We start from the raw sequence: 25,805 nt of genomic DNA, 5'->3' as shown, positions 1-25,805 counted from the left end.
CCTCCCCCCCCCCCGCCCAGGACCCCCGACCTCCACCCCCCGCGACCCCGTCTCCACGCTGGGGCCCGCGACCCCACTCCCGGACCGCGACCCTGGATCCCGTGACCCAGTCTCCAGAACCCTTGTGGCTCCCACCTATCCCGATGTCCGTGCAGACACCTCCCCCGAGACCCCACACCCGCCGACCCTCTGCCCCCACGGAACCCCCAAGCCACCGCTAACCCCGCCCCCGACACTCTTCTCTCTCGACCCCGCCCCCCGCCGTAGGGCGGGCGGCTGCCGTGGGGGCTCTGATAGCTCCGAGTCCTCCGGAAGTAACACCTCCCAGAGCCTCAGTTTCCCCATCGGCACCTGGCAATAGGGATGTGGCTCTTGAAGAGCTGGTCTGGTGAGACAGAGTGAGAGTCTCTGTGAAACTAATTAATTAATTTACACTCTTGCCTTGTTCCAAACAGGTTTTGAAACAGGTAACTGGACTAGATGCGCCATGTGGCTCTGGGTAGTGAGACCTGTCCCTGTGACCCTGGAGAGGTCGTACTTCCAGAGGACAGAGGGCCTTGCGACCTGAGATCCACGGAATTAGGGTAGTGGACCCACAGCGGACCCATTGTGGCCAGTATATGGGAGGCTGGGCCATGCCCAATCAGAAATGATTTCAGGGAATCTCCTGTTCATCTGGGGTGAGAGTTATGGTCCCAGATGGAGAAATGGGGCTCAGAGAGGGAAGAGATCTGCCAGGCATCCCGTCATGGCTTGGTGGGTCCGGTGGCCTGGGGGGGGTGGGCTGGAAGGGGCTCCTTGTGCACAGGGAGCTGCAGGACCCCTCTTCCAGGACCCCCTGGCCTGGCAGAGACGAACTCGCTCCAGGAGCTGCCGGCCAGAACAACTTCTCCCCAGCAGCCTGCTCCTGACAAGTGTGACTCCAAGCGTCACCTGCCAGGTGCGACTCTTGGTGTGGCCACGACCCCTAGCCTGGGGACACAGTTAACATGCCCGAGGTGTCAGCCGAACAGCTCCCAGCCCTCTCAATTCTGAGCCGAGATGGAGAGTGGGATGCTTAACCAACTGAGCCCCCCAGGCACCCCTCCCTTTCTTTAGTAGGCCCCATGCCCACGTGCCCTTTCAATTCTGTGTGACTCCCCTGTAAAGCTCCTGGTCAAGATGCCTAGGCACCCAGCCCCACACAGCGAGGGGGTCACAAGACAGAACAGGGAAGCCCCTGGTTTGGACAGAGGCAAGGGGAATTCTCTGCCTCACTCCTGAGGCTTTGCAGAGGGGCCTCACCATCCCTGCCACACACACGTCCTGCCCACCCGGAGACCCTGGCGAGGTGTGGGTTCCCCCACCCCTGGCACCCCTTCCGGGCTGTCCGAGCCTCTGCATGTGGAACCCTCCCCAGCACCCTGCCCCCCAGGGGCCTTGGGATCTGGGGTGTGGCCCACACAGTCGTGGCCTTTTCTGGCTCAGGTGCTCCCCTCTTCTTGTCTTGCCCTGCACAGCTGGGATCCTCAGAGGACCCCTCAGGCCATTCTCACACCCCACAGGCTGGCTTGTCAGGGGCTGAACACCCCTACCTCCCCAGCCGTCTGCAGGACCCCCACCCCAGGACTTCTGGGGCTCATAAAGAGAAGGCCCTGCAGGGACTAGGGAGGGGGCTTGAGGGGCTGGCAAGGCAGATGTCCCCCCGGAGCCTCCAAAGGCGTCCGGGCCTGTGTGCTGGCTGGACCCAGAGAGAGCAGGACAGCGCAGCAGGCAAAGTATGCACCCCAAGCTTGGCCAGCTGTGGGTTAGTGTGTGAGCAGGGCCGCCACTCAGCCCGTCCAGCAGAGGGGACAGCATGCACACGGGGGGGCTCTGGACCTGTCGCTGCGATGTGTCCTCCCCGGGCCGTGCCTGCACCTTGTGGGCACGTGGCACATGGAGCTTTGAGGATCTTCTGGAGAAGATTCACACATTATGGGGTGCAGAGCATGGGCTCTGAAGAACAGCAGGCCTGGGCCTGCCCCTTGGGGATGGAGCTCATTTAACCTACCTGAGCCTCCCTCCTCATTTGTGCCCCCGGTGGTGATGGGGGACAGCAGACATGGCCTGACACCCCACCCCTTTCCCACAGGTGTCGCGGGCACACACTGTGCCCCCTCACACCCAGTGGCACCAAGCTGACGCTCCAACCGACCTGTCCAGATTCTCCAGGGAGAAGCGCTGCGTGGAAAACCGCAGGTAGCTCTCCTTGTAGAACCAGATGGTCAGGGGGTTCCAGTCAGTGACCAGGAACCACTGCCTGATGTCGAACTTGGTGTCATAGATGAGCAGTGGGGTCTCGATGTACTTCTGCACCACCCACTTGTTGTCCTTGGCAGAGAGGTCGTCTGCAGCGACCAGCTCCAGGATCTCCTCCACTCGGTTCATGCACACGATGTCTGCAAGAAGACCCAGGGCATGGCACACAGGGTCGAGCGTCAGCTCTGAGACCCAACATGGCTTTGACCCAGGCCTGGGAGGCAGCACAGCTGGGTGGCCCAGCAGGGAAGGCTTTGCCCTCAGGATGGAGGCCACACCGGTGCCAGGCCCCCAGGCTCTCCCACCAGGGGGCAAGCCCCCAGGATTCAAGAGAGGACACAGCATGGAGAGGGGCAGGGATGGGGACAGACGTATGTTTAAAGGCAGCCAGCGAGGGGTGGCTGAGCACGAGCCCTGGGTGTGCGGTGGACAGGGGGCAGGGAAGCTCTGTGGGCCTCAGGGAACCAGCAGACAGGGCTGGCAGGTGTCCAGGGGCCTGGGGTCTGGTGAGGCCTCACTCCCAAGAGTGCCTGGACGAATGGTGGGACTGCACACCCATTCTGGTCCTCCTCCACTTTGCAAGAGGGTTTGCAACTTCTCATCCTCAACCCCCCAGAGTTAGGCCATGTGACTAACGGTGACCAGTGACCTCTGAGTAGAGGGGACATGCATCCCTCTCGTCTGTTGGGTCACCACCAGACCCTCCAGCCCTCTCTTTCTCTGCCATGACAATCCTGAAGCCTGGAGGGACTGATGTCACAAGATGGTGGGAGGACTTCGGTGAGCAGAACTCCCCCCAACTACCTTCTCATGCCAACCCATAATGGACGAGCATGAGTAGAGATGAACTGGTCTCACTGACAGCCACTGAGGTTTGGGGACTGCTTGTTACCCAGCACAATCTGGCCTATCCAGACTGACACATCGCTGGAGGGGACCACCATGTGCAGAGGCCCCGAGGAACAAGGTGTAGCAACACATGAGGTGAGCTTTCCCCACAAAAATGTAGGTGTAGTCTCTTCAACTGTAAGCTGAGACCTTGCCATCGGGAAATGAAAGACTAGGGCAAAGCAACAAACCTCTGAAGTTATCCTGGGCTCAGAGCAGCAAGGGGCCCACGCAGTGCCCAGCCAGAAAGCCCTGCATTTGGCTTTGAACAGCTGGGTCTGAGGTGTCTGTGGGGCATCCCTGGGGACGCAGGTGTCTGCAGTGGGAGGGAGGCCGGGCCTGATGGGCAGGAGGAGGGAGCTGCCTGTAGACGGGTACTACTATCAAGAGGAGCAGGCTCAGGGGGCGCCTGGGTGGCTCAGTCGTTAAGCGTCTGCCTTTGGCTCAGGTCATGATCCCAGGGTCCTGGGATCGAGCCCCGCATCGGGCTCCCTGCTCAGCGGGAAGCCTGCTTCTCCCTCTCCCAGTCCCTCTGCTTGTGTTCCCTCTCTCACTGCGTTTCTCTGTCAAATAAATAAAATCTTTAAAAAAAAAAAAAGAGGAGCAGGCCCAGGATGGAGCCCGTGGGGGAGCTCTGGCCCGACCCCGGAGGGCGGGCTCTCAGAGGACGGCTGGGGAGGCCAGATGCAGTAACATCTCAAATTAATAAACATTTTTTAAAATCACGTAAAAATGAACCACTTACGAATTTAAAACACCAACAAAGCTCTTCAAATAACTCAAGGGGAAAATAAAATATCCCAAAAAAAAAAATTTAGATACTCAGGAAAGTGAGAATATCATGTAACACAAAGACGGATGTTGCAGTGAGGGCCGTCTCGGGAGGAGATCTCATAGACTTAAGGCTTTTGTTGTTGTACAAGAAAGACTGGAAATAAATAAGCTTAGCCTTAAAGTCAGAGCCAAGGGGGATAATATCCTTCACAGGAAACTGGAAAAATGCAACCTAAGGTTGGTTCTTTGGAAACACAAATAAGATTTTAAAAACCTTGAAATCCCTGTTTTAAAAAGAACACACAGTTTTCACCATTAAGAATAAAGAGGACGCAGTCCTAGCTACAACACAAGATGAGGTACAAAGGCTGAGCCCACCAGACAAAAACCACAGACAAAAAGTACAGGCCTTAAGGAGGGGCCTCCAGGAGAGCCAGTGCTTACAGGTGAGTAAGGAACGGGAATTCCGCTGTTGCCTGAGATGGAAGTCCTCGATCCATCTTAGCAGCTAGGGTAAGCCTGTTGCCAAGACTGGGCGAGGTAATATAAAAAGAAAAGTCCAGCCCAGTTTGACTTGGGAACATCCCAGTTCATTAGCAAACCTCGGAAGCGGGCCATGAAGACCAATGTCTCGGAGCCACCTGCCCCGCAGAGAGCCCCGAGGCTGTGTGATGCCCCCCAGACACCTCAGTGTGTGACCGGCACGCGAGCTGCGCTCTGGGGGCCGCAGGTGGCCGTCTCTCAGCGCCCAGCCTCCGACTCACCTCGGCCGCGGGACTTGGCCGCCGGCTTTATGATCCAGATGTTCCGAAGCCCGTCGATCTCCGTCTGAGGGTTCACAGACGTGATTTTATTCAGCAGAGCCTGGCACTGCGAAAAGTGATTTCTCGAATCGGAGATGAACGCCTCACCACTACAAAGCGAGATCCAGAGAGCCCGTGAGATGCCGTGAGACCTCTGTGGGAAACGCGGGTTATAAGTGTGTCCCTCCACTCTGTGGCTTGTCTTTACATTCTCTGTGTAGTGTTTCTTCATAAACAGAGTTTTTCATGTCAATAAAGTACAATTTATCGACTTGCTCTATTATGGTTAGTGCTTAGTGAACTATTTAAAAAATCTTTGCCTTCCTTGTGGTCACAAAGATATACTCCAATGTTTGCCTTTTCTGTAACTTTCACATATCACATGATACACCTCAAATTAATCTTTATGTATTTAGGAGACAGGATTTAAGATAGACCTTTTTTGTTCACAAGGATGCTCACTGCTCAAGCACCATTTAGTGCAAGGACTAACCCTTCCTAAGGGTTGGTCCTAAGTGACCATGTGCATGAGGATCTGCATCTAGATGCTGTTCCATGGCACTGGTCTGATAATGCCCAGTAACCCAATGCCACCCTGTCTGGATTAGGTACATTTGTAGTAAGTCTTGAAATATGGGTAGAAATTCTCTAATTTTGTTTTTCTTGATCAAGGTTGTCTTGGCTTTTCTGAAATCATTTATATTTCCAAATAAATTTCAGAATCAGTTTGTCAATTCCTCCCACTCAAGCCCCCAAGAAAAATTCCTGCATAGATTTTGATTGGGATTACACTGAATCTATAGATTAGTTTGGGAAGAAAAAAATATATACCACTGAGTTTTCTAATTTATGAACATGGTTTTATTATACACACATATACTTATTAGGTCACTATTTCTATTTTATTTTATAATGTTCTGTTTAGGGTCTTCAGTTTATATTGTTATTTTTCTCTGGATATTTGTTGTTATTTGATATTATTATAGATTGCATTTTTAGAATTCCATTCTATGATTTTTGTTAGTGAATAGGAACACAGCGGAGTTTTGTATACTGACCTGGTGCCTACTGACCTCACTAAACTCATGTAACTTTCTGTATGATTTTTTAAATTTTCTATGTGCATAATCAGGTTTTCAGTAAATAGTTTTGCTTCTTTCTGATCTTATGCCTTTTATTTCTTTTTTTCTGTACTATTAAACTCAACAGACCATTCAGTCCATACTGAATAGCGGTCATGATAGCGGGCATTTTTGTCTCATTCTGATTTCAAAGAGAACAATTTCAGTACATACCATTAAGAAGTAGGTTAGCTTTAGAATTTTTGTACCTAAGCTTTTCCAATTAAGGAAGTTTCTTTTTCTAGTTCATTAAAAAAACAAAACAAACAAAAAAAAACATAACATGCACAGTATGGAACTTCATCAATGTTTTACATCTATTGAGATGATCATATGGTTTTCTTCTTTGTTCTGTAAATGGGGTAAAATCTACCAATTGACATTCTTTCCATTTTTTTATTGTGGCAAAGTACATATAACATAAAATTTGCCACCTTAACCATTTTAAGTATATGGTTCAGTTGTATTAAGAATATTTATATTGTGCAACTATCACCCCCGTCTGCCCCCAGGACTTTTTCATCTTCCCAGACTGAAATTCTGTCCCCATTAAACACTCACTCCCCATCCCCTCCCCCAGACCTGGCAACCATCATCTACCTTTTGTCTCTGCGATTTTGACCACTCTAAGTACCTCATATAAGTGAAATCACACAATATTTGTATTTTTCATTTATAATGTCCTCAAGGCTCATCCATTGATGAACTTCCTTTTTAAGGATGACTAATATCCCACTGATCAACTTTTGAATGTTAAAGCAAATTTGAGTTCCTGTAACTTAAATTGGACATGAAGAAATAAAATTGTTTTTATTCATAGATGACATGTCCTATATGTAGAAAATCCTAAGGAACACACACACACAGTACAAAGTACTAGAACTAATAAATGGGTTCAGCAAAGTCACAGTTACAAGATCAATATAAAAAAATGAATTACAGAGGCGCCTGGGTGGCACAGTCAGTTGAACATCTGACTCTTGGTTTCAGAATTGTGAGATCAAGCCCCGTGTTGGTTCTGCACTCAGTGTGGAGTCTCCTTGGGTTTCTCTCTCTCTCTGCCCCTCCCTGCCGCTCTCTCTCTAACATAAATAAATAAAATCTTTTAAAAATCAATTATTTTTATATTCTGCCAACAAAAAATCCTAAAATAAAATTAAGAAAACAATTCCATTTATAATAGTATCAAAAAGAATAAAACACATAGGAATATATTTAACAAAAGAAATGCAAGATTTGAACACTGAAAATTACAAAACATCATTGACATACATGTTAAAAGATCTAATCAAGTGGAGAAACAAGTTTGTGGACATTAACACATTCTTTTTTAAAAAAATTTTTTAGTAGGCTCCCCAGGTAGAGCCCAAAGCTGGGCTTGAACTCTTGATCCTGAGATCAAGACTTGAGCTGAAATCAAGACTCTGATGCTCAACAGACTGAGACACCCAGGCACCCTCACAAAATTAACACATTCTTAAATAACCAATGGATCAAAGAAGAAATCACAAGGGAAATTAGAAAATACTTAGAGACAAATGAAAATGAAAACACAACATACTAAAACATATGGGATTGCTAGTTTTGCTAAAGGGGAAACTTATAGCTATAAAGGCTTACATTAAAAAACAAGAAAAATCTCATGGGGCGCCTGCGTGGCTCAGTTGTTAAGCGTCTGCCTTCGGCTCAGGTCATGATCCCAGGGTCCTGGGATCGAGCCCTGCATCAGGCTCCCTGCTCAGCAGGGAGCCTGCTTCTCCCTCTCCCTCTGCCTGCCTCTCTGCCTACTTGTTCTCTCTCTCTCTATCAAATAAATAAATAAAATCTTTAAAAAAATTAAATTAAATTAAAAAATAAAAAACAAGAAAAATCTCAAATCAACAACCTAACTTTGCAACTTAAGAAACTAGAAAAAGAATAAACTAGACCCAAAGCTAGTAGAACAAAGTAATCAATAAAGATTAGAGCAGAATTAATCAAAATAGAGAAAATAAATTAAACTAAAAGTTGGTTCTTTGAAAAGATCAACAAAATTGACAAACCTTTAGCTCAATGGACTTAGAAAAGAGAGAATACTCAAGTTATCAAAATAAAAAATAATATTGGTGACATTATTACTAATTTTACAAAAATAAAAAAGATTATAAGAGAGAACTATGAACAGATGTACACCAATGAATTGGATAACCTAGATGAAATGGACAAATTCCCAAGAAACACAAAACCTACCAAGACTAAATTGTGAAGAAACAGAAAATATAAATGAATTTATAACTACTGAAGGGATTGAATCAGTAATTAAAGTAATCAAAAATCTCCCAAAAAAGAAAAGTCCAGGACCTGACAGCTCCATGGTGAATTCTATCAAACAATTTGAGAAGAACCATATGAGTCCTTCTCAAACTTCCAAAAAATGGAAGATGAGGAAACACTTCCTAACTCATTCTATGAGGCCAGGATTACCCCGATACCAAAGCCAGACAAAGACACTGCAAGAAAAGAAACCTACACACCAATGTCCCTTATGAACATTGATGCAAAAATCCTCAACAAATGCTAGCAAACCAGACTCAGCAGCATGTTAAGGGATTGCACTCCATGACCAGGTGGGATTTATTCCAGGAATGCAGGGAAGGTTCGACATCTGAAAACCAATTAATGTAATATATCAGATTACCAGATGAAGGGGAAAAAACCCACATGACCATCTCAATTGATGCAGAAAAGACACTTGACAAAATTTAACACCCTTTCCTGATAGAAACACTCAACAAACTAGGAATAAAAGGAAACTACATCAACATAATAAAGGCCATATATGAAAACCTACAGCAAATGCCATCCTCAATGGTAAAAGACTGGAAGTTTTTCCTTTAAGATTAAGAATAAGACAAGGGGTGGGGCGCCTGGGTGGCTCAGTCGTTAAGCGTCTGCCTTCGGCTCAGGTCATGATCTCAGGGTCCTGGGATCGAGCCCCGCGTCGGGCTCCCTGCTCGGCAGGAGGCCTGCTTCTCCCTCTCCCACTCCCCCTGCTTGTGTTCCCTCTCTCGCTGTATCTCTCTCTGTCAAATAAATAAAAATCTTTAAAATTTAAAAAAAAAAAAAGAATAAGACAAGGGGTGCCAGGTTGGCTCAATCAGTAATGCATCCAATTCTTGAGCTCAGCTCAGGTCTTGATCTCAGGGCTGTGAATTCAAGTCCTGTGCTGGGCTCCACATAGGATGTAGAGCCTACTTAAGAAAAAAAAAAAAAGAATAAGACAAGAATGCCTACCTTCAACATTCAACAGAGTAATAGAAATGCTAGCGAGAGCAGTCAGACAAGGAAAGGAAATAAACTAGAAAAGGAGAAGTAAAATTATCTGTTTGCAGATGATATGATTGTATATGCAGAAAATCCTAAAGATTCCACCAAAAAACCATGTTACATCTAATAAGTGAAATACAAAGTAGCAAGATACAAAGTCAACAAACAAAAATCAGTTGCATATCTATACACTAGCAAGGAACAATCTGAAAAGGAAATTATGAAAGCAATTCCACTTACAATCACATCAAAAATAATGAAATACTTAGGAATTAACCAAGGAGGTGAAGGGTACAACAAAAACTAAAAAAAAATTGCTGAAAGAAATAAAAGAAGACATAAATAAGTGGAAACACATCCATGTTTATGGATTAAAAGATTTAATATTGTTTAAGATCTTAATAGTACTCAAAATACCTACAAATTCAATACAATCCCTATTCAAAATCCCAATGATGTTTTTCACAGAAATAGAAAAACCCATTCTTTTTTTTTTTTTTAAAGATTTTATTTATTTATTTGACAGAAACAGAGACAGCAAGAGCAGGAACACAAGCAGAGGGAGTGGGAGAGGGAGAAGCAGGCCTCCCGCCGAGCAGGGAGCCTGATGTGGGACTTGATCCCAGGACCCTGGGATCATGACCTGAGCCGAAGGCAGTCGCCTAACCAACTGAGCCACCCAGGCGCCCCAGAAAAACCCATTCTTAAATTCAAATAGACTCTCAAGGGACCCCAAATAGCCAAAACAATCTTGAAAAAGAAGAACAAAGTTAGACAACACACACTTCTTGATTTCAAAACTTACTACAAAGCTACAGTAATCAAAACAGTGTACTGACATGAAGACAGACACAAGAGCAATGAAATAGACTAGAGATCCCATAAATAAACCCTCACATATATAGTCAAATGATTTCTGACAAGGATGCCAATACTATTCAATGGGGGAAGGGACAGTCTCTTTAACAAATGGTAGTGGGAAAACTGGATATCCATAACCAAAAGAACGAATTCGGGTTCTTACCTAAAACCATGTGCAAAAATTAACTCAAAATGGGTCAAAGACCTAAATGTAAGACCAAAAACTGTGAAAATCTTGAAGAAAACATAGGGCAAAATCTTCAAGACATTGAATTTCTCAATGATTTCTTGGATATGAGACCAAAGCACAGGCAACAAGAGAGACAAATGGACAAATTGGACTTCATGAAAAGTTTTTAAATATGTGCATCAAAAGATACAATCAACAGAGTAAAACGGCAACCAATAAAACGAGAGAAACTGTTTGGAATTTATGTATCTGATAGGGGGCTAACATCCAGAATATACAGGGAGCTCCCAAAACTCAACAGTAACAAATGAACTTGATTCAAAAATGGGCAAAAGATGTGAACAGACACTTCTCCAAAGAAGACATACAGATGTCCAACAAGCACATGAAAAGATGCTCAATACCACTAATCATTAGGAGAGTGAAAATCAAAACTATAGTGAAATACCACCTCACATCCATTAAATAGATATTAGTTTTTAAAAGCACAGAAAATAACAAATATTGGTGAGGATGTAGAGAAATTGGAACCCTTGTGCACTATTGGTGGGGATGTAAATGGTGCAGGTGCAGCTGCTGTGGAAAATAGTACGGAAGTTCCAGGGTGCCTGGGTGGCTCAGTTGTTGGGCATCTGCCTTCGGCTCGGGTCATGGTCCCAGGGTCCTGGGATCGAGCCCCACATCGGGCTCCCTGCTCCGCGGGAAGCCTGCTTCTCCCTCCCCCACTCCCCCTGCTCGTGTTCCCTCTCTCGCTGTGTCTCTCTGTCAAATAAATAAATAAAATCTTAAAAAAAAAATAGTACGGAAGTTCCTCAAAAAATTAAAAATAGCATTACCATATAACCCAGAAATCCCATTTCTGGGTACATACCCGAAAGAATTGAGAGCATAATCTCAAAAAGATATTAGCACACCCATGCTTACAGCAGCATTATTCACAATAGCTAAAATGTGGAAGCAACCCAAATGTCCATTGACAGATGAATGAATAAGCAAAATGTACTATATACATACAACAAAATATTATTTATCCTTTAAAAGGAAGGAAACTCTGATATCTGCTACAACATGGATAAAACTTGAGGACATTATAAATGAAATAAGCCAGTCTCAAAAAGACAAATGTTGTATGAGTCCACTTCTATAAGGCACCTGGAGGAGTCAAATTCATGGAGACAGAGAGTAGATGGTGGGGGCCAAGAGCTGGAGGGAATATGTGGAGCTGGTGTTTAATGGGGGCAGAGTTTCAGCTTTACAGGATGAAAAGAGCTATGAAGATTGATGGTGGTGAAGGTTACACAGCATTACTGAGGTACTTAGGTGAATATTTTAAAATGTTCAGACAACAAATTTTGTTATGTTTATTTTACAACAATTAAAAATGGAAAACAAGGGGTGCCTGGTGGCTCAGTTGGCTAAGCGTCTGATTCTTGATTTTGGCTCAAGCTGTGATCTCAGGGTTGTGGGATCGAGCCCTGTGTTGGGCTCTGGGCTCAGTGCCAATTCTGCTTGGGATTCTTTCTCTCTCTTGCCCTCTACCCCTCCCTCTACTTGCACGTTTTCTAAATAAATAAATAAATAAATAAATAAATAAATAAATAAATAAATAAATAAAATCTTTTTAAAAATAGAAAATATATAGAGAGAGGTGAAATAAATGATAAGAGCATAAGGAATGAGAAGAGGGCGAGTGGAATCCCACTGCTGTGGTGCTGTTTGGGAACTAGTGAAGGTCTGACTGAAGATAAGCAATAATAAATCAAGAATGTATACTGTAATCTCTAAGGTAAACCCTGAAACATAAAAACAAAGTTGTGTAACCAGAAACCAAATACAGGAGATAAAATAAAATTATTAATAATAATTAGGATGCTTCCTTACTTAGGTCTTAAGGAGTAGGTAGCGGCTAGCCATTATGCCTGTTATGACAAGTAGGAAAAAAACCCAGAGAAATTGCAAAATGCATGTTTCTCAAAACATCAGAGGGTTGCGGATGTAAAGAGGAATAGGTGAACTACATCTAGGCACAGAAAAGCCTTTCTTGGGTGAACCAAGTTTGTTGGCCATTCTATTCCCCAGGAATATTTGCCAAATCTGGGTGAAGGTTGAGATTTAGGCTTGGCATAAGCTGAAGGATTTTCTTAAGGAATGAGAAGCCACATGGCCATGTCAACTGGCATGAAAGACCTAAGTCTAGTGATGCTCAAAACACATGGCCAGTTTTTCCCAGGGCACGAAGATGGTGTGTCTGGGCTGTAACGACAGTAAAACCTCCCATTCCTGTGGCACTTGGGGAGAAGACTCTCCTGGGGGACAGGGTCTTCAACAATATCTTTCAGTTTCACTCCTGAGACACTCGGCACCAGAATGCACTGAACCTGCCCAAAGCTGCAATCTGGCCCTGCTCCCTGCTAATTGGTTGAGGACATCAGCTGCACACTATATCTACAACAGAGGGAAGTGTGAGCCCCCTCTTAGGAAACAGCATAAACTTCTGTCTGTACTTCCTTTACGGACAAGGGGCAGCACACAAAAAGAGACCGAGAAGAGGCTGAAAAATCTGACGGAGAGTAAAGGGCAAAGACAAACGACACAAGAAGGACATCCCAACGCTGGAGTTAGAATTGGGCAGATTTACAATCAGCCTGGAGACAGCAGAAGACAAGGCTGGTAAACCTTAAGATGGGTTGATAGAAAATACACAAACTCAGACTCAGAGAGGAAAAAGGAACGAGGAAAACAGGACAGAGCAGAGACGTGTGAAACACAGCCACATGGTCAGCTATGCATATAACTGGAGTCCAAGAAGGAGAGGAGCAGAATGAAGCAGAAGCAATATTTGAAGATAATGGCTGAGAACTTTTCAAAATTGATGAAAGATTCCAACGCACATATTAAAAAATCTCCAAAATCTCTAGGTAGAGGACATAACAAAGAAAACCTCTTCTAGGCACAATAAAGTCAGACTTCTGAAAAAGGAAAAAAGGGGGTGCTGGGTCTCTAGCCTGTGAAGGATCCAGCCCTCAGGAGAAAGGGGGAAAGCCAGGCTCAGCCTTTGGATTCCCAGGCAGCAAGGGGCACTGAAGGTCCTGGAGAGTCAGGAGGGCTGGGCCAGGCAAGGCCTCTGCTGGTCCTGACTATCCAGAGCCCACCTGTGGGGTTCAAATGGGGTAAGAGACATGAACAGTGTGGAAAGTGCTTAAGTCGATGGGACCCAAAGGTGCCCCCAAGGAGGTGTCATCCTTTTATAAGCCAAGAGGGACTTGGTGAGATAGGCAACAGTGAGTGAATCTGGGTACCCCAACACCCAGACAAGTACCCCAACATCCAGACAGATGCCCCAATCCCCAGGCAGGTGCTTCAGATGTCCCAGAGGCGGGACTTCCTTAGACGACTCCTGATGCCCGCCCCCACATCCCCCCTTTAGGTGAGCCAGTGGGGTGCGTGCTGACTCTTGCCACCGAGCACCGGGCACGGCCGGAGGGCTCCACACGGGCGCGTCTTACTGAATGAGGGAGTAGTACTGCTCTGTCAGGTCCTTCCACTCGTCCTCCGTGAGGTCCTTGGTGGCGTCCTCAGAGATGTCGATGTCCTCGTGCTCCAGCTGCCCCAGGTAGGCCTGGCACACCTTGCACGCGGTGTCCACGAGCTGTCCCGAGAGGCCCGTGAGCTTGGATTTGGCATTCTCGGAAGCTGAAACCCAAGCACAGGATGCGGAGTGGCGACCACCTGGGGCACTGCACAAAAACCACCCCAGCCCTCCGAGCGTTCTCTGGCAGCCAACCTGGGCCCCAAGCACGCCTCCCCCCGCCGCACACACCCTCCACCCAGACTCAGCCCCGCGGGCGACCAGGCAGCACCACTTCCAAACTTGCTACAAAACCTGTACTTTTCTGAGCACACACTGGGTACTCAGTAAGTACTTGGGGGACAATCCTGCCTGATGCCCACAAGCCCGTGCGCACTTGGTGGCTGCCTGTGTCCGACCTCTTACGCAGCATCTCATGCTCCTGGGACCCGTGGGTCTCAGGAAGCACCGAGTGCAGGGAGTCCTCCCGTCCAGGTAAGAGCAAACCTCCAGGAACCCAGCTCCCACACAAGGCAGCCCAGCCCCCTGGTCCCCGAAGGAGAAGGAGCTGACAATCAGTAACTGGATGGGTGGTTATGGGGTAGGAGCCCGGAGGGACGAGGAGGCTTGGAAGGTGTACAAAACCAGGTCCACAAACTTGGGGGGGCGGGGGCTGAGGCATCGCAGACCCAGGACCCCAGCGGTTCTGGACCCAGGAGAAAGTGCTGCAGTTCACCTAGTTGCCGTAGAGATTATAAGATGTGTTTTTAAACTGTATGGAGGTGAATTTTTTCACAGAACATAAAAATAGCCGTTTTAAAGTGAAAATTTGCACTTCTGTTTTCTGGTCAGGCATAGAAGGATCCTGGAAGTTGCCAATCCATCCTAACAAGTAAAAAGCAAAACTGAAAAATCAACAATTCTTCTTTGCTCCATCAGAGAACTGAGGTCACAAGACAAACTGCTGCCCCCCAATCTCAGAGACAGTCAGGCTGATACAGAGAATCACAACTCACTGGATCAAAAACCCTAAGCAGAAACCTCCCCAGACACCAACACCAGGAGAGAAAAACCCGAGCTCTAACTGATGAACTGCTGAAGGCTCAGTGTGGACAAATCTGAGTCAAAAACCCCAGGAGGGTCAGTTTTTTGGGGGGAGGCTTTTGTCATTCTTACCTCCAGGAACTTGACCTGGTTCTCACCATGAATATGGGAGAAAATGCCCCCCTGCTCCTGCCAAGAAAGGAAAGTGACCATCCCGAAAGTTGCCAGACCATTCTGTTCTTAACAAGGCCTGTCCTCAGGAGCAAGTGTTACCCAGAGCCTGACCTGCTCCAGCCCCTCCAGCCATCCTGTCCCACCAAAGGGGGTAAAGACGGAGAAGTACTAGTGAAGTTCCCAGTCCAGGGACACAGGCTCACAAAAGACTGAGCCCTCATCACAGGACTACAGAACACAGTATCAGATCAAAAAAAAAAAGGAGGGGGGATTTTTTTTGCCAGTAGACCTGCTAAGAAATGTTAAGTTTTCCAGAGAGAAGGAAAATAATCTAGGCCAGAGCCACATAAAGAAAGGAAGAGCATTAGAGAAGGAATGAATGAAGGCAAAATAAAAACTTTTCTTATTTATTTTTCTTATTCTTATTTTTCATAAAAATATTTTTGTTATTCTCAGTTGATCTGATGGAACAATAATAATTACTATAAAAATAATGACAGCAGCCATGTATTCAATGCTTATAGCTTATGGAGAAGTGAAATGAACGGCAGCAATGACACAAGGCCCAGGAGGGAGGAACTAGGAACATTTTGTTATAAAATTCTTGTGCTATGGTGAGGTGGTACAGTGTTACTTGAAAAACGGAGTTGGATTTGTTGTAAATGTCTATTGCAAACTCTAGGGTAACCACGAAAAATACATGAAAGGAAGTACAACGGCTATGCTAAGAAAGGAGAGAAAATGGGGGCGCCTGGGTGGCTCAGGTGGATATGCATCCAACTCGTGATTTTGGCTCAGGTCATGGTCTCAGAGCTCCGTGATGGGCTCTGCACTGTGGAGTCTGCTTGGGATTCTCTCTCTCCCTCTCCCTCTGCTCCTCCCCCACACTCACACATGCTCTCTCTCTTTAAAAAAAAAAAAGGAGGGGCACCTGGGTGGCTCAGTCATTAAGCATCTGCCTTTGGCTCAGGTCATGATCTCAGGGTCCTGGGATCGAGCCCTGCATCGGGCTCCCTGCTCAGCGGGGAGCCTGCTTCTCCCTCTCCCACTCCCCCTGCTTGTGTTCCCTCTCTTGCTGTATCTCTCTCTGTCAAATAAATAAATAAAATCTTTAAAAAAATAAAAAAATTTTTTAAAAGGAGAGAAAATGAAATCATATGACATGCTCAATTAAACCATAAAAGGCAGAAAAAGAGTGGAAGGAAAAACAGGAAGAAAGAACAAGGACAACAAATAGAAAACAATAACAAATGTGTAGATGTTTATCCAACTATATCAATAATCACTTAAAACGTCAATGGCCTGAAAACACCAACCAAAAGAAATTGTACAGTGGATAAAAAATCAGACCCAATTGTATATTTTCAACAAGAAACCCACATTAAATAGGAAATATGAAGACACATATAGATTGTGAGTACAGGGATGGAGAAAGTATGCCACACGAGACTAATCAAAAGAAAGCAGGAGTACGTGCATTGATTTCAGACAGAGCAGACTTCAGATCAAGGAAACTACCAGGAATAAAGAGAACATTACATAATGATAAAAGGATCAATACTATAATAAGACATAACAATCTTTAATGTATAGGCACCTAACAATAGAGCATCAAAATACGTGAAGCAAAAACTGATAGAATTGCACGAACAAATTCACTATCACAGTTAGAGACTTTAATACCCTCCGTCAGTACTGGATGGATCCAGCAGGCAGAAAATCAGGACACAGTAGAACTCAATAATACCATCAATCAACTGGATGTAATTGACGTCTGCAGGCTACTTCATCCAACAATTGCCGAACACACATTCTTCTCAAGTTCACATGGAACATTCACCAAGTTAGACCACATTCTGTGTTGTAAAATACCCGTTAGCAAATTTAAAAGAATAGGAATCATATAATATGTGTTCTTAGACCAAAATGAAATTAAACTAGAAACCAATAAAAGAAAATCTCCCAAATACTTGGAGATTAAATAACATACATCTAAGTAACACATGGGTCAAATAAAAAAAAAAATCTCAAGAAAAAAATTTTAATATTTTGAACCAAATGAAAATGAAAAGATTTTGACAGTGTAATGAAAGCAGTGTAGAGGGAAATTTACAGCTTTCAGTGAATGCATACATTAGAAAAGAAGAAAGAGGGCGCCTGGGTGGCTCAGTTGGTTAAGCGACTGCCTTCGGCTCAGGTCATGATCCTGGAGTCCCGGGATCGAGTCCCGCATCGAGTCCCGCATCGGGCTCCCTGCTTGGGCGGGGAGCCTGCTTCTCCCTCTGACCCTCCCCCGCCTCATGTGCTCTCTGTCTCTCTCATTCTCTCTGTCTCAAATAAATAAATAAATAAAATCTTAAAAAAAAAAAAAAAAAGAAGAAAGATCTAAGATCAATTATCTAAGCTTCCTCCTTAGGAAACCAAAAAAGGAAGAAAGAAATCCAAAATAAGCAGAGGAAAATAAACAATAATTAGAGCAGAAATCAATACATTGAAAACAAGAAATAATAGAGAAAATAAGCTGGTTCTTTGAAAAGATCAATGAAATTAATAAACCTTTAGCCAGGCTAACTAAAAAAAAAGTTTAGAGGATGTAAATTGCTAATATCATAAAAGAAAGAAGAGACATCATTATAGATCTCATGGACATAAAAAGATAATAAAGGAATACTATGAACTCTATGCACACAAATTTGATAATCTAGGTGAAACAGACCAATTTATTGAAAGACACAAACTGCCAAAACTCATACAAAAAGAAATGGACAATCTGAATAGGCCTGTATCTATTAACAAAATTGAATCAATAATTAATAACCTTCTAAAACAGAAAGCATCAGATTCAAATGCGTTCACTGGTGAATTCTGCTAAACATTTAAGGAAGAAATTATACCAATTCTATACAATCTCAGTGGATAGAAACAGAGGGAATACTTTCTACCTCATAATTTGAGGCCAGCATTTCCCTAATACCAAAACCAGGGAAAGACATGAGAACAGAAAACTAAGGCAAAAGAAAAGAAAACTAAAAGAAAATCATTCACGAACATAGATGCAAAAATCCTCACCAAAATATTAGCAAGACAAATCCAATAATGTATAAAAAGAATCATATACCATATCAAATGGGATATATGTCAGATATCAAAACTGGTTTGACATTTGAAAATCAATTAATGTTATCTATTATACATCATAGGCTAAAGAAGAAAAATTACAGGATCATATCAATAGATGCAGAAAAAGCATTTGACAAAATTAAACTCTCATTCATGATAAAAGCTCTCGGCAAGCTAGGAATAGAGAGGAACTCCTTCAACTTGATAAAGAATATATACGGGGCACCTGGATGACTCAGTCAGTTGAGCATCTAACTCTTGGTTTTGGCTCAGGTCATGATCTCAAGAAAATGTTTTAATTTTTTAAAAATTAAAGCCCCCCAAAATTAAAGCCCTCAGGCTCCACACTCAGTGTGGATTCTGCTAGAGATTATCTCCCTTTCTCTCTCCCTTTGCTCTTCCCCCTTCTCTCTCTCTCTAAAATAAATAAGTAAAATCTTCTTTTTTAAAAAAGGAGAATATATACAAAAAACCCCTATAGCTAACATTATATTTTATGATGAGAAACTAGAACCTTACACTCTAAAATCAAGAGCAGGGCAGGACCTCCTCGCTCTCACCAGTTTTTTTCAACATTGTCCTGGAAATCCTAGCCAATGTAATAAGACAAGAAAATAAAATAAAAGGCATACAGATTGGGAAGGAAGAAATAAAAGTGGCTTTATTCACAGATGACATGATTATCTATGTAGAAAATCTGAAAGAATTGACAAAAAATACTCGTGGAACTAATAAATGATTATAGTCAATCACTTTCCTACACACCAGAAATGAATCATTGGAATTTGAAATTTAAAACACAATACCATTTACATTAGCAGCCCCCAAATTAAATAAATATATAAATAAATAAATCTAACAAAATCTATTTGAAGGAAACTACAAAAATCTGATAACTGAGCTCAAAGGAGAACTAAATTAATGGTGAGATAGTCTATGGTCATGAATAGGATTCATTGTCAAGATGTCAGTTCTTCCCTACTCAATCTATAAATTCAATGCAATCCCAATCAAAATCCCAGCAAGGCATTTTATGGATATTGACAAACTGATTCTAAAGTTTATATGAGTCAAAAGATCCAGAATAGCCAACCCAATATTGAAGAAGAAGAACAAACTGGAGAATTGACACTATTCAACTTCAAGTCTTACCACAAATCTATGGTAATCAAGACAGTGGGTATTCATAAAATAATAGACAAATAGATCACTGGAACAGAATAAAGAGCCCAGCAATAAACCCACAAAAATATGATCAACTGATCCTTGACAAAGGAGCAAAGACAATATAATGGATAAAGTGGTTCTTTTCAACAAATGGAACAGGTGAAAAGAAAAATAAAAAGAATCTAGACACAGATTTTACACCCTTCCTAGAAATTAACTCAAAATGGATCATATACCCAAGTGTGAAACACAAAACTATAAAACTCCTAGAAGATAGCACAGGAGACCACCAAGATGAACGTGGGTATGGTGATAACTTTTTAGATACAACCCCAAAGTCACGGTCCATGAAAGAAATACTTGGTAAGCTGGACTTCATTAAAGTTAAAAACTTCTGCTCCATGAAAGACAGTCAAGAAGATGAGAAGACAAGCCACAGACTTAGAAAAACTATTTGCAACAGACACATCTGTTATCCAAAAAATACACACACACACACACACAAACCCTCTTAAATCTCAACAATAAAAAAAATTTAAAACAGCAGGGAAGCTGAACAGATTTCTCACCAAAGAATATATTTACAGATGGCAAAGAAGTATATTAAGAGATGCTCAACATCATATGTCACCAGGGAACTGCCAATGAAAACAATAAGGTACCACTGCACATCTATCAGAACAGCCAAAATCCAGAGCACCACCACCACCAAACACAGGGAGGATGAGGAGCAGCACTCGCCAACGGTGGGGAGGCAGAATGACCCAGCCACTGTGGAAGGCAGCTTGGCTGTTTCTTACCAAAACAAACATACTCCTACCACAGTATCCAGCAATCATGCTCTTTGATGTCTACCCAAATGAGTTGAAAACTTACACCTATATAAACACCTGTATACAGATTTTTATAGCGGCTTTACTCATAATTGCCTAACCAAAATGTCCTTCAGTAGGCGAATAAATAAACAAGCCGGACAATGGACCATCCAGACAATGAGCTACCAAGCTGTGAAGTTTGGAGGAAACTTGAATGCATATCCCTGAGTGAAGGAAGCCAATCAGCAAAGGCTACGTTTGTACGATTCCAACCGGAGGACATTCTGGAAAAGGCAGAACGACGGAGACAGGAAAAGGACCAGGGGGGCCAGGGGCTGGGGAGGAGAGAGGGACAGGGGAGCACGAGGACGTGGAGGGCAGTGAAGCGACTCTGTGGACGCCATAATGGTGGATCCGTCCCTTACACGTTTCTCCAAACCCACACAACGCCCCGCACAAGAGTGAACCTCAAGGCCAACTGTGGTCCACGTGACAGTGACGCGTCAACGTAGGTTCATGGATAGTAACAAACGCACCACTGGTGGGGATGGTGAGAGTAGAGGAGGCTGGGGGGGCGGGGAGGGCGTGTATGGGAAATCCCTGTACCTCCTGCTCAACTGGACTGTGAACCAAAAAATGCTCTGAGAAAGTGAACAACAAAATACTTATTTGGGGGGCGCCTGGGTGGCTCAGTCGGTTAAGCGACTGCCTTCGGCTCAGGTCATGATCCTGGAGTCCCGGGATCAAGTCCCGCATCAGGCTCCCTGCTCGGCAGGGAGTCTGCTTCTCCCTCTGGCCCTCCTCCCTCTCATGCTCTCTGTCTCTCATTCTCTCTCTCGCAAATAAATAAATAAAATCTTTAAAAAAAAAAAAAAAACTTATTTGGGTTTTGTAGGCCTAACGCCACGTGGCCCTACACCACGCAGGAAAGCCATTCCCTGTCACCCTCTTCTGCAGGGCGGGGGACAACACCGCCCTAGACACGTGGTCCCACTGACCCTCCGCGCACGGTGCAGCCTCGGGCCCCACACACACCTTTCTTGCTGCCAGAGCCCGGCTCGCAGGCCTCCCCCTCGATGCTGGGTTTGCCTCCGCTGTAGTTCTGCTGGCTCACCACCCACTTGAGGATGCTGGAGGCCACTGTGCGCCGGAAGTCGTCTGAAAGGACAGCAAGGCCTCGCCCCTCTGCCGGCGCTGGGGACCAGGGACCTCGGCCAGCACCAGCTGTCCTCAGCTTCAGTGCCCCACGGCCTGCAGCGGCCTCGCTTCCTGCCCTCACCGCCTCGAGGGGCCGTTCACTCTGCCCTCAGCCCGCGCCTCCAACCTGGTCCTTCTCCCTCCCGCTCCTCTGCAGATGGGAGTCTAATATACCTCCACCAGCACACCCCTCCCAGCCTCCCTCCTGCTCTCCCCACCCCCACCCAGGGCCAAGCCCAGGGAGGCCACGTGCTTGTCCTTGTCCCGGCTCCCTGTGCCCTCAGCCCTGCACCAGAGGACAGAAGCCCCTTGCAGACACACGAGGACCCTCCCCATCCCAGGAGGCTCTCTGGACCTCCTTGGACATGCTGGCTTCCACGGCTCCCGGTGTGGATGTCCAGAGGGGCCCTGCCACACCCACCTGGCACGGAAGGCAGCTCTGGGTCCCACAGACCCAGGCTTGGGGCTGGCCTGGCTCTGAGCGCTCTTGGGCCAGGAAAGGCGGCCCACATCCCCGTCAGCGAGCCCACGCTCTGAGGCCTGTCTTAGCCAATTCCACTCCCACGCATGCCCTCTGGGAGGTCTGCAGGAAATTCTGGTACCTTCTCACCAAAACCAAACCAAAACCTGCTCCTTGCTCATCTCAGCAGAGGAGGCCCCACCTGCCGGCCAAGCAGTTGCTGCCTCCTTGGAAACATCCGGAACCTGCGCTCCCTTCCCCAGCTCCTCCAGGGCCTGGAGCTTCTCACCTGAGTCTCCTTCCACCAGAACAAATGCCCCTGAGCTTGCCCGCCAACTCCTAGACCCTGTGCCCTGTGGGCACGTGGGCACATGGCCTCCTCCAGCCTGGTCCCCTCAGACCTCCCTCCCTCCGGGTCGCACCAGCACCCCCTCTCTGAGATGCCCCTGCCCACCACCCTCCCCCCCACTGCACTTCTCACCTCCAGCCCCCGTGGACCCTGCCTTGTCCTGCCTGCATCTGTTTGCTCCTGGGAGCCCCGGGGTGGGGTCAGGACATACGGGACAGGTGCTGGTCGATGCCACATCTCCACGGCCCCCAGATCAGGCGCTCAGAAAACACGGTCACCCCAAATGTACACTGCCCACCTGCTCTGACCTTCACTTTCTGTCTCTCTCGGCAGGTCAAACCAGGAATCCTCCCTCGGTCCTCAGGCCAGAGCCCGTGGCCCACAGGTGCTCAGACCTGGGTCCCAGGACCATCCCCACGCTGACCTCCCCCAGAAACCCAATCAGAACCAAGCTGCTGACACGCGGCTCCACAGCCTCCACCAGCCTCCACCAGCCTCCACAGCCTCCACCAGCCTCCCATGCCTCCTGCTTTACCGATGCTGCCCATGGAAGTGTCTGGACCAGCCCTCACCCCTCGAAATGGAGCCGAAGCCCCTGGGCCTTGGGACAGGACCAGGCCGTCTGCCATCACCTCCCACCAGTCCCCGGCCCTGCAGTGTGGCCCAGCCCACCTCCCTTCCAAAGGTTCCTGTAGCCCCTCAGCGGGAGGTGGACCACAGAGGGGCCCTGACACCAGGTGCTCTCCGCCCCCGGCCACTGACTTACCCAGGAACTCCTGCTTCTCGCTCTCAGTGCAGAGGCAGTAACAGCGTGGGAAGAAGGAGTCAGGGTTGGCTTGGACATACCAGGGCAGGCTCCTCATGTTCACACACAGCCCGATCTCCAGAGACAGCGGCACGTCAGGCCCCCACAGGCCACCTGCTGGTCCCTCAGACCAGCCTGAATGCCCACAGGTCTGGCTGGCAGCACCCGCTCCAAGGGGCTCTTGGAGCAGAACCCCCCCGGCCTCCCTGCCCCTCCTGCCCCCAGCCAGCTGGTTCAAACAAGAGGGTGACCCCTGTGCAGGCCAGGGCCATCTGAGGGCACAGGGTGGTAGGTCCCAGCTTTATCTCCCAGGTTCCCTAACTGGTTCTGGGCCCAGGCCCCAGGAAGGAGGGAGCAAGCTTCTGGGCACACTCACCACGGGCCCCATTTGGGAAAAAGTGCCCGGTGCCCCCTGGGAGAGGCAGTGCCTGCTGGGCACCCTGGTGGCCACGCTACATGGGGGCCTTTGTGGGGAGCCCAGCCCGACTGGGCCCCCTGCAGCTATCGCCCACACCCTGAAGGAGGCCAGCAGCTGAGTCCGGGGGAGGATGCATGAGGCCAGACCCCCACAGGGAGCCCTGGGGTGGTGCGAGCCTCACCCCGACCCCCGTGTCATCCTTGCCTGTTGGGGGGATGGTCTCCTTGTTGCCCAGAAGCCCCTCTCCCCAAGCTCTCCCACCTGGGTACAGGCAGGCCTGTCCACCCTGGGCTGACCCCACCCCTGAACCTCAGCCCTCAGAGTCACAGGATGGGGCCGTGGGACCAAAAGGCAGTGAGGACAGGAGGTGCCCCCGCCGCCTGCAGCCAGAAGGCCCTGTGCAGCGGGGAGGTGGCCTGGCTCTCCCAGGGACCCAGGGCCTCTCCAGAGTGCGGAGCTTCTGCGGGACTGTGGTGGCAGCCCCCACCTGCCCTGCCTGAGGTCTGGCCCGCGTACCCGGAGGTGGGACTCAGGGCTAAGGGCACATGGGGCTCTGGGGATGCGAGGGCAGTAGGTGCTGAGGGCCGCTGGACACTGGTAGCGGGAAGTGTGGCCTCTGCCCGGGCAGCAGTCATCCTGGGGAGGAGCCCCGAGGCGACCAGTCCATTCGAGGCCCTCCCAAACTCAGCCACTGGACTTGCAGGAGGCAAGGCACTGCCCTGCACCTGCGCGCGCCCACCTCCCCCAAGCCCTCCCTCTCACCTTGGTGGTGAAGGAAGCTGTCTTCCCGTAGTGATTCAGCATCTGGTCACCGCTCAGGCTGTGATAGTCAATGACGTCCCTTTTGATAGTCCAGAGGAAGTACGGCATTTCGTTTTTTACCAACCTGGACTGGCAAGGAAAAGACCCTCATCAATACCCTATATCCAAGGTTCATATCTTTGGATGTTGGGATATAAGTAAGAGTGAAGGAAATCAGACTTTTTCATTCTAGTTAGTTAGCATATATGGTAAAATCGGTTTCAGGTGTAGAATTCAGTGATTCATCACTTCATGCGACAGCCGGTGCCCCTCATGAGAGCCCTCCTTAATGCCCATCCCCATCTAGCCGCTCCCCCCCCCCCCCCCTCCATCAACCCTGCTTGTTCTCTTTCATTAAGAGTCTTTTATGGTTTGTCTCCCTCTCCTTTTTTTTCTTTCCCCTATGATCATCTGTTTTGCTCCTTAAATTCCACATATCAGTGAGATCATATACTATTGGTCTTTGTCTGACTGACATATTTCACTCAGCATCATCTCTTCCAGTTCCATCCGCATCGATGTAAATGGTGGGTATTCATACTTTCTGGTGGTCGAGTAATATTCCACTGTGTATATGGACCACATCTTCTTTGTCCATTCATCTGTCGATGGACATCGGGGCTCCTTCCACAGTTGGGTATCGGGCTCATTGCTGCTGTGAACATTGGGGTGCAGGTGCCCCTTCGGATCCCTATGTTTGTACCCTTTGGGCAAATACCCAGGAGTGCAGCTGCTGGGTCACAGGGTAGCTCTATTTCTAACTTTTTGAGGACCCTCCATACCATGGAAATCAGGTATTAAATGACACTGGAAGTGTGTGGGCTGTGACGCTCTGGTCCGGGAGGCTGGCAGCGGCGTTCCTTGGGGAGCCACCGTGTGCCGCACTGGGGGAAACCACCCGCATGCGGGGCTTCTGCTCTCGGAAGCCAGGGCGGGCTCCGCACCACCAGCAGCCCCCGTGTGTGTGGCTGAGTGAGGCCAGGGCTGCCCGCCCCGTGGGTGTCCTTGTGGGGTTCCGGGACATGCCACACGGGGCCATGGGGTGTGTGCACTGCCTCGTGGCCCGGAGACTGGGGGAGCCAGCCTCCTCCCTGCCCCCACTCCTTCAGAGCCAGCGGCCAGGGCCACCGGAGTGCAGGGACCCAGATGCCCTTGGCGGCTGATTTTACAAACAAGAGCACCTGTGTGCTCAAAAATTCTTACCAAAGAGATACAAGGAAAGGAAAACATTTTCCAAAATTCTGACACCTTGAAGACCCTGCGGGGTCATTCTCTCTAGACCAGCATTTGAGGACATACCTACTATTCTGTAACACGGGCTAGTCTACCTTGACCCCATGTTAGGGCAGGACTGGGATCCTCCCATCCCGATGCCAACAAGAGTGCCCGGAGGGAGCGGGGAGCTGGCCGCCAGCATCACTTCCTAAAACTTATCCCAAATGCCGGACTCAGCCTTCCTTCCTACTCCAGAGCGACATCCACAGCTTCTGTTGTCACTTTCTCCCATTTGTTCAAGTGAGGCATGAACCGTCAGACAAAAGTATGAAGGGCAGCATGCAAATGCACACACCTACACGGGCACACGTGGACGCACACGAGCGCACACAGATGCACATGCAGACACACACGAGTGCACACGGACACATGAGCGCACACAGAGATGC

At 47.4% G+C, this 25,805-nt stretch overlaps 1 protein-coding gene across 1 annotated transcript in view; it reads right to left on the bottom strand.

The window, feature by feature from the left end:
- TTLL8 (tubulin tyrosine ligase like 8) overlaps window positions 1-25,805 on the bottom strand; it is a 39,702-nt gene that overhangs the window by 2,733 nt on the left and 11,164 nt on the right. Inside the window, exons 5-10 of the mRNA XM_034985950.1 lie at window positions 24,103-24,231; window positions 22,884-22,998; window positions 21,147-21,269; window positions 13,730-13,916; window positions 4,707-4,855; window positions 2,177-2,420 (exon numbers count right to left, since the gene is read on the bottom strand). Of these exons, the coding sequence (XP_034841841.1) occupies window positions 2,177-2,420; window positions 4,707-4,855; window positions 13,730-13,916; window positions 21,147-21,269; window positions 22,884-22,998; window positions 24,103-24,231 (947 nt within the window). The remainder of the gene's footprint in view (window positions 1-2,176; window positions 2,421-4,706; window positions 4,856-13,729; window positions 13,917-21,146; window positions 21,270-22,883; window positions 22,999-24,102; window positions 24,232-25,805) is intronic.

This window comes from Mirounga leonina, unplaced genomic scaffold, assembly GCF_011800145.1.
Source record: "Mirounga leonina isolate KUSES-001 unplaced genomic scaffold, KU_Mleo_1.0 Mir_375, whole genome shotgun sequence".
NCBI lineage: Eukaryota > Metazoa > Chordata > Mammalia > Carnivora > Phocidae > Mirounga > Mirounga leonina.
The sequence above is the reverse complement of the archived record's forward strand: the minus strand, read 5'-3'. Positions and strand labels throughout refer to the sequence as shown.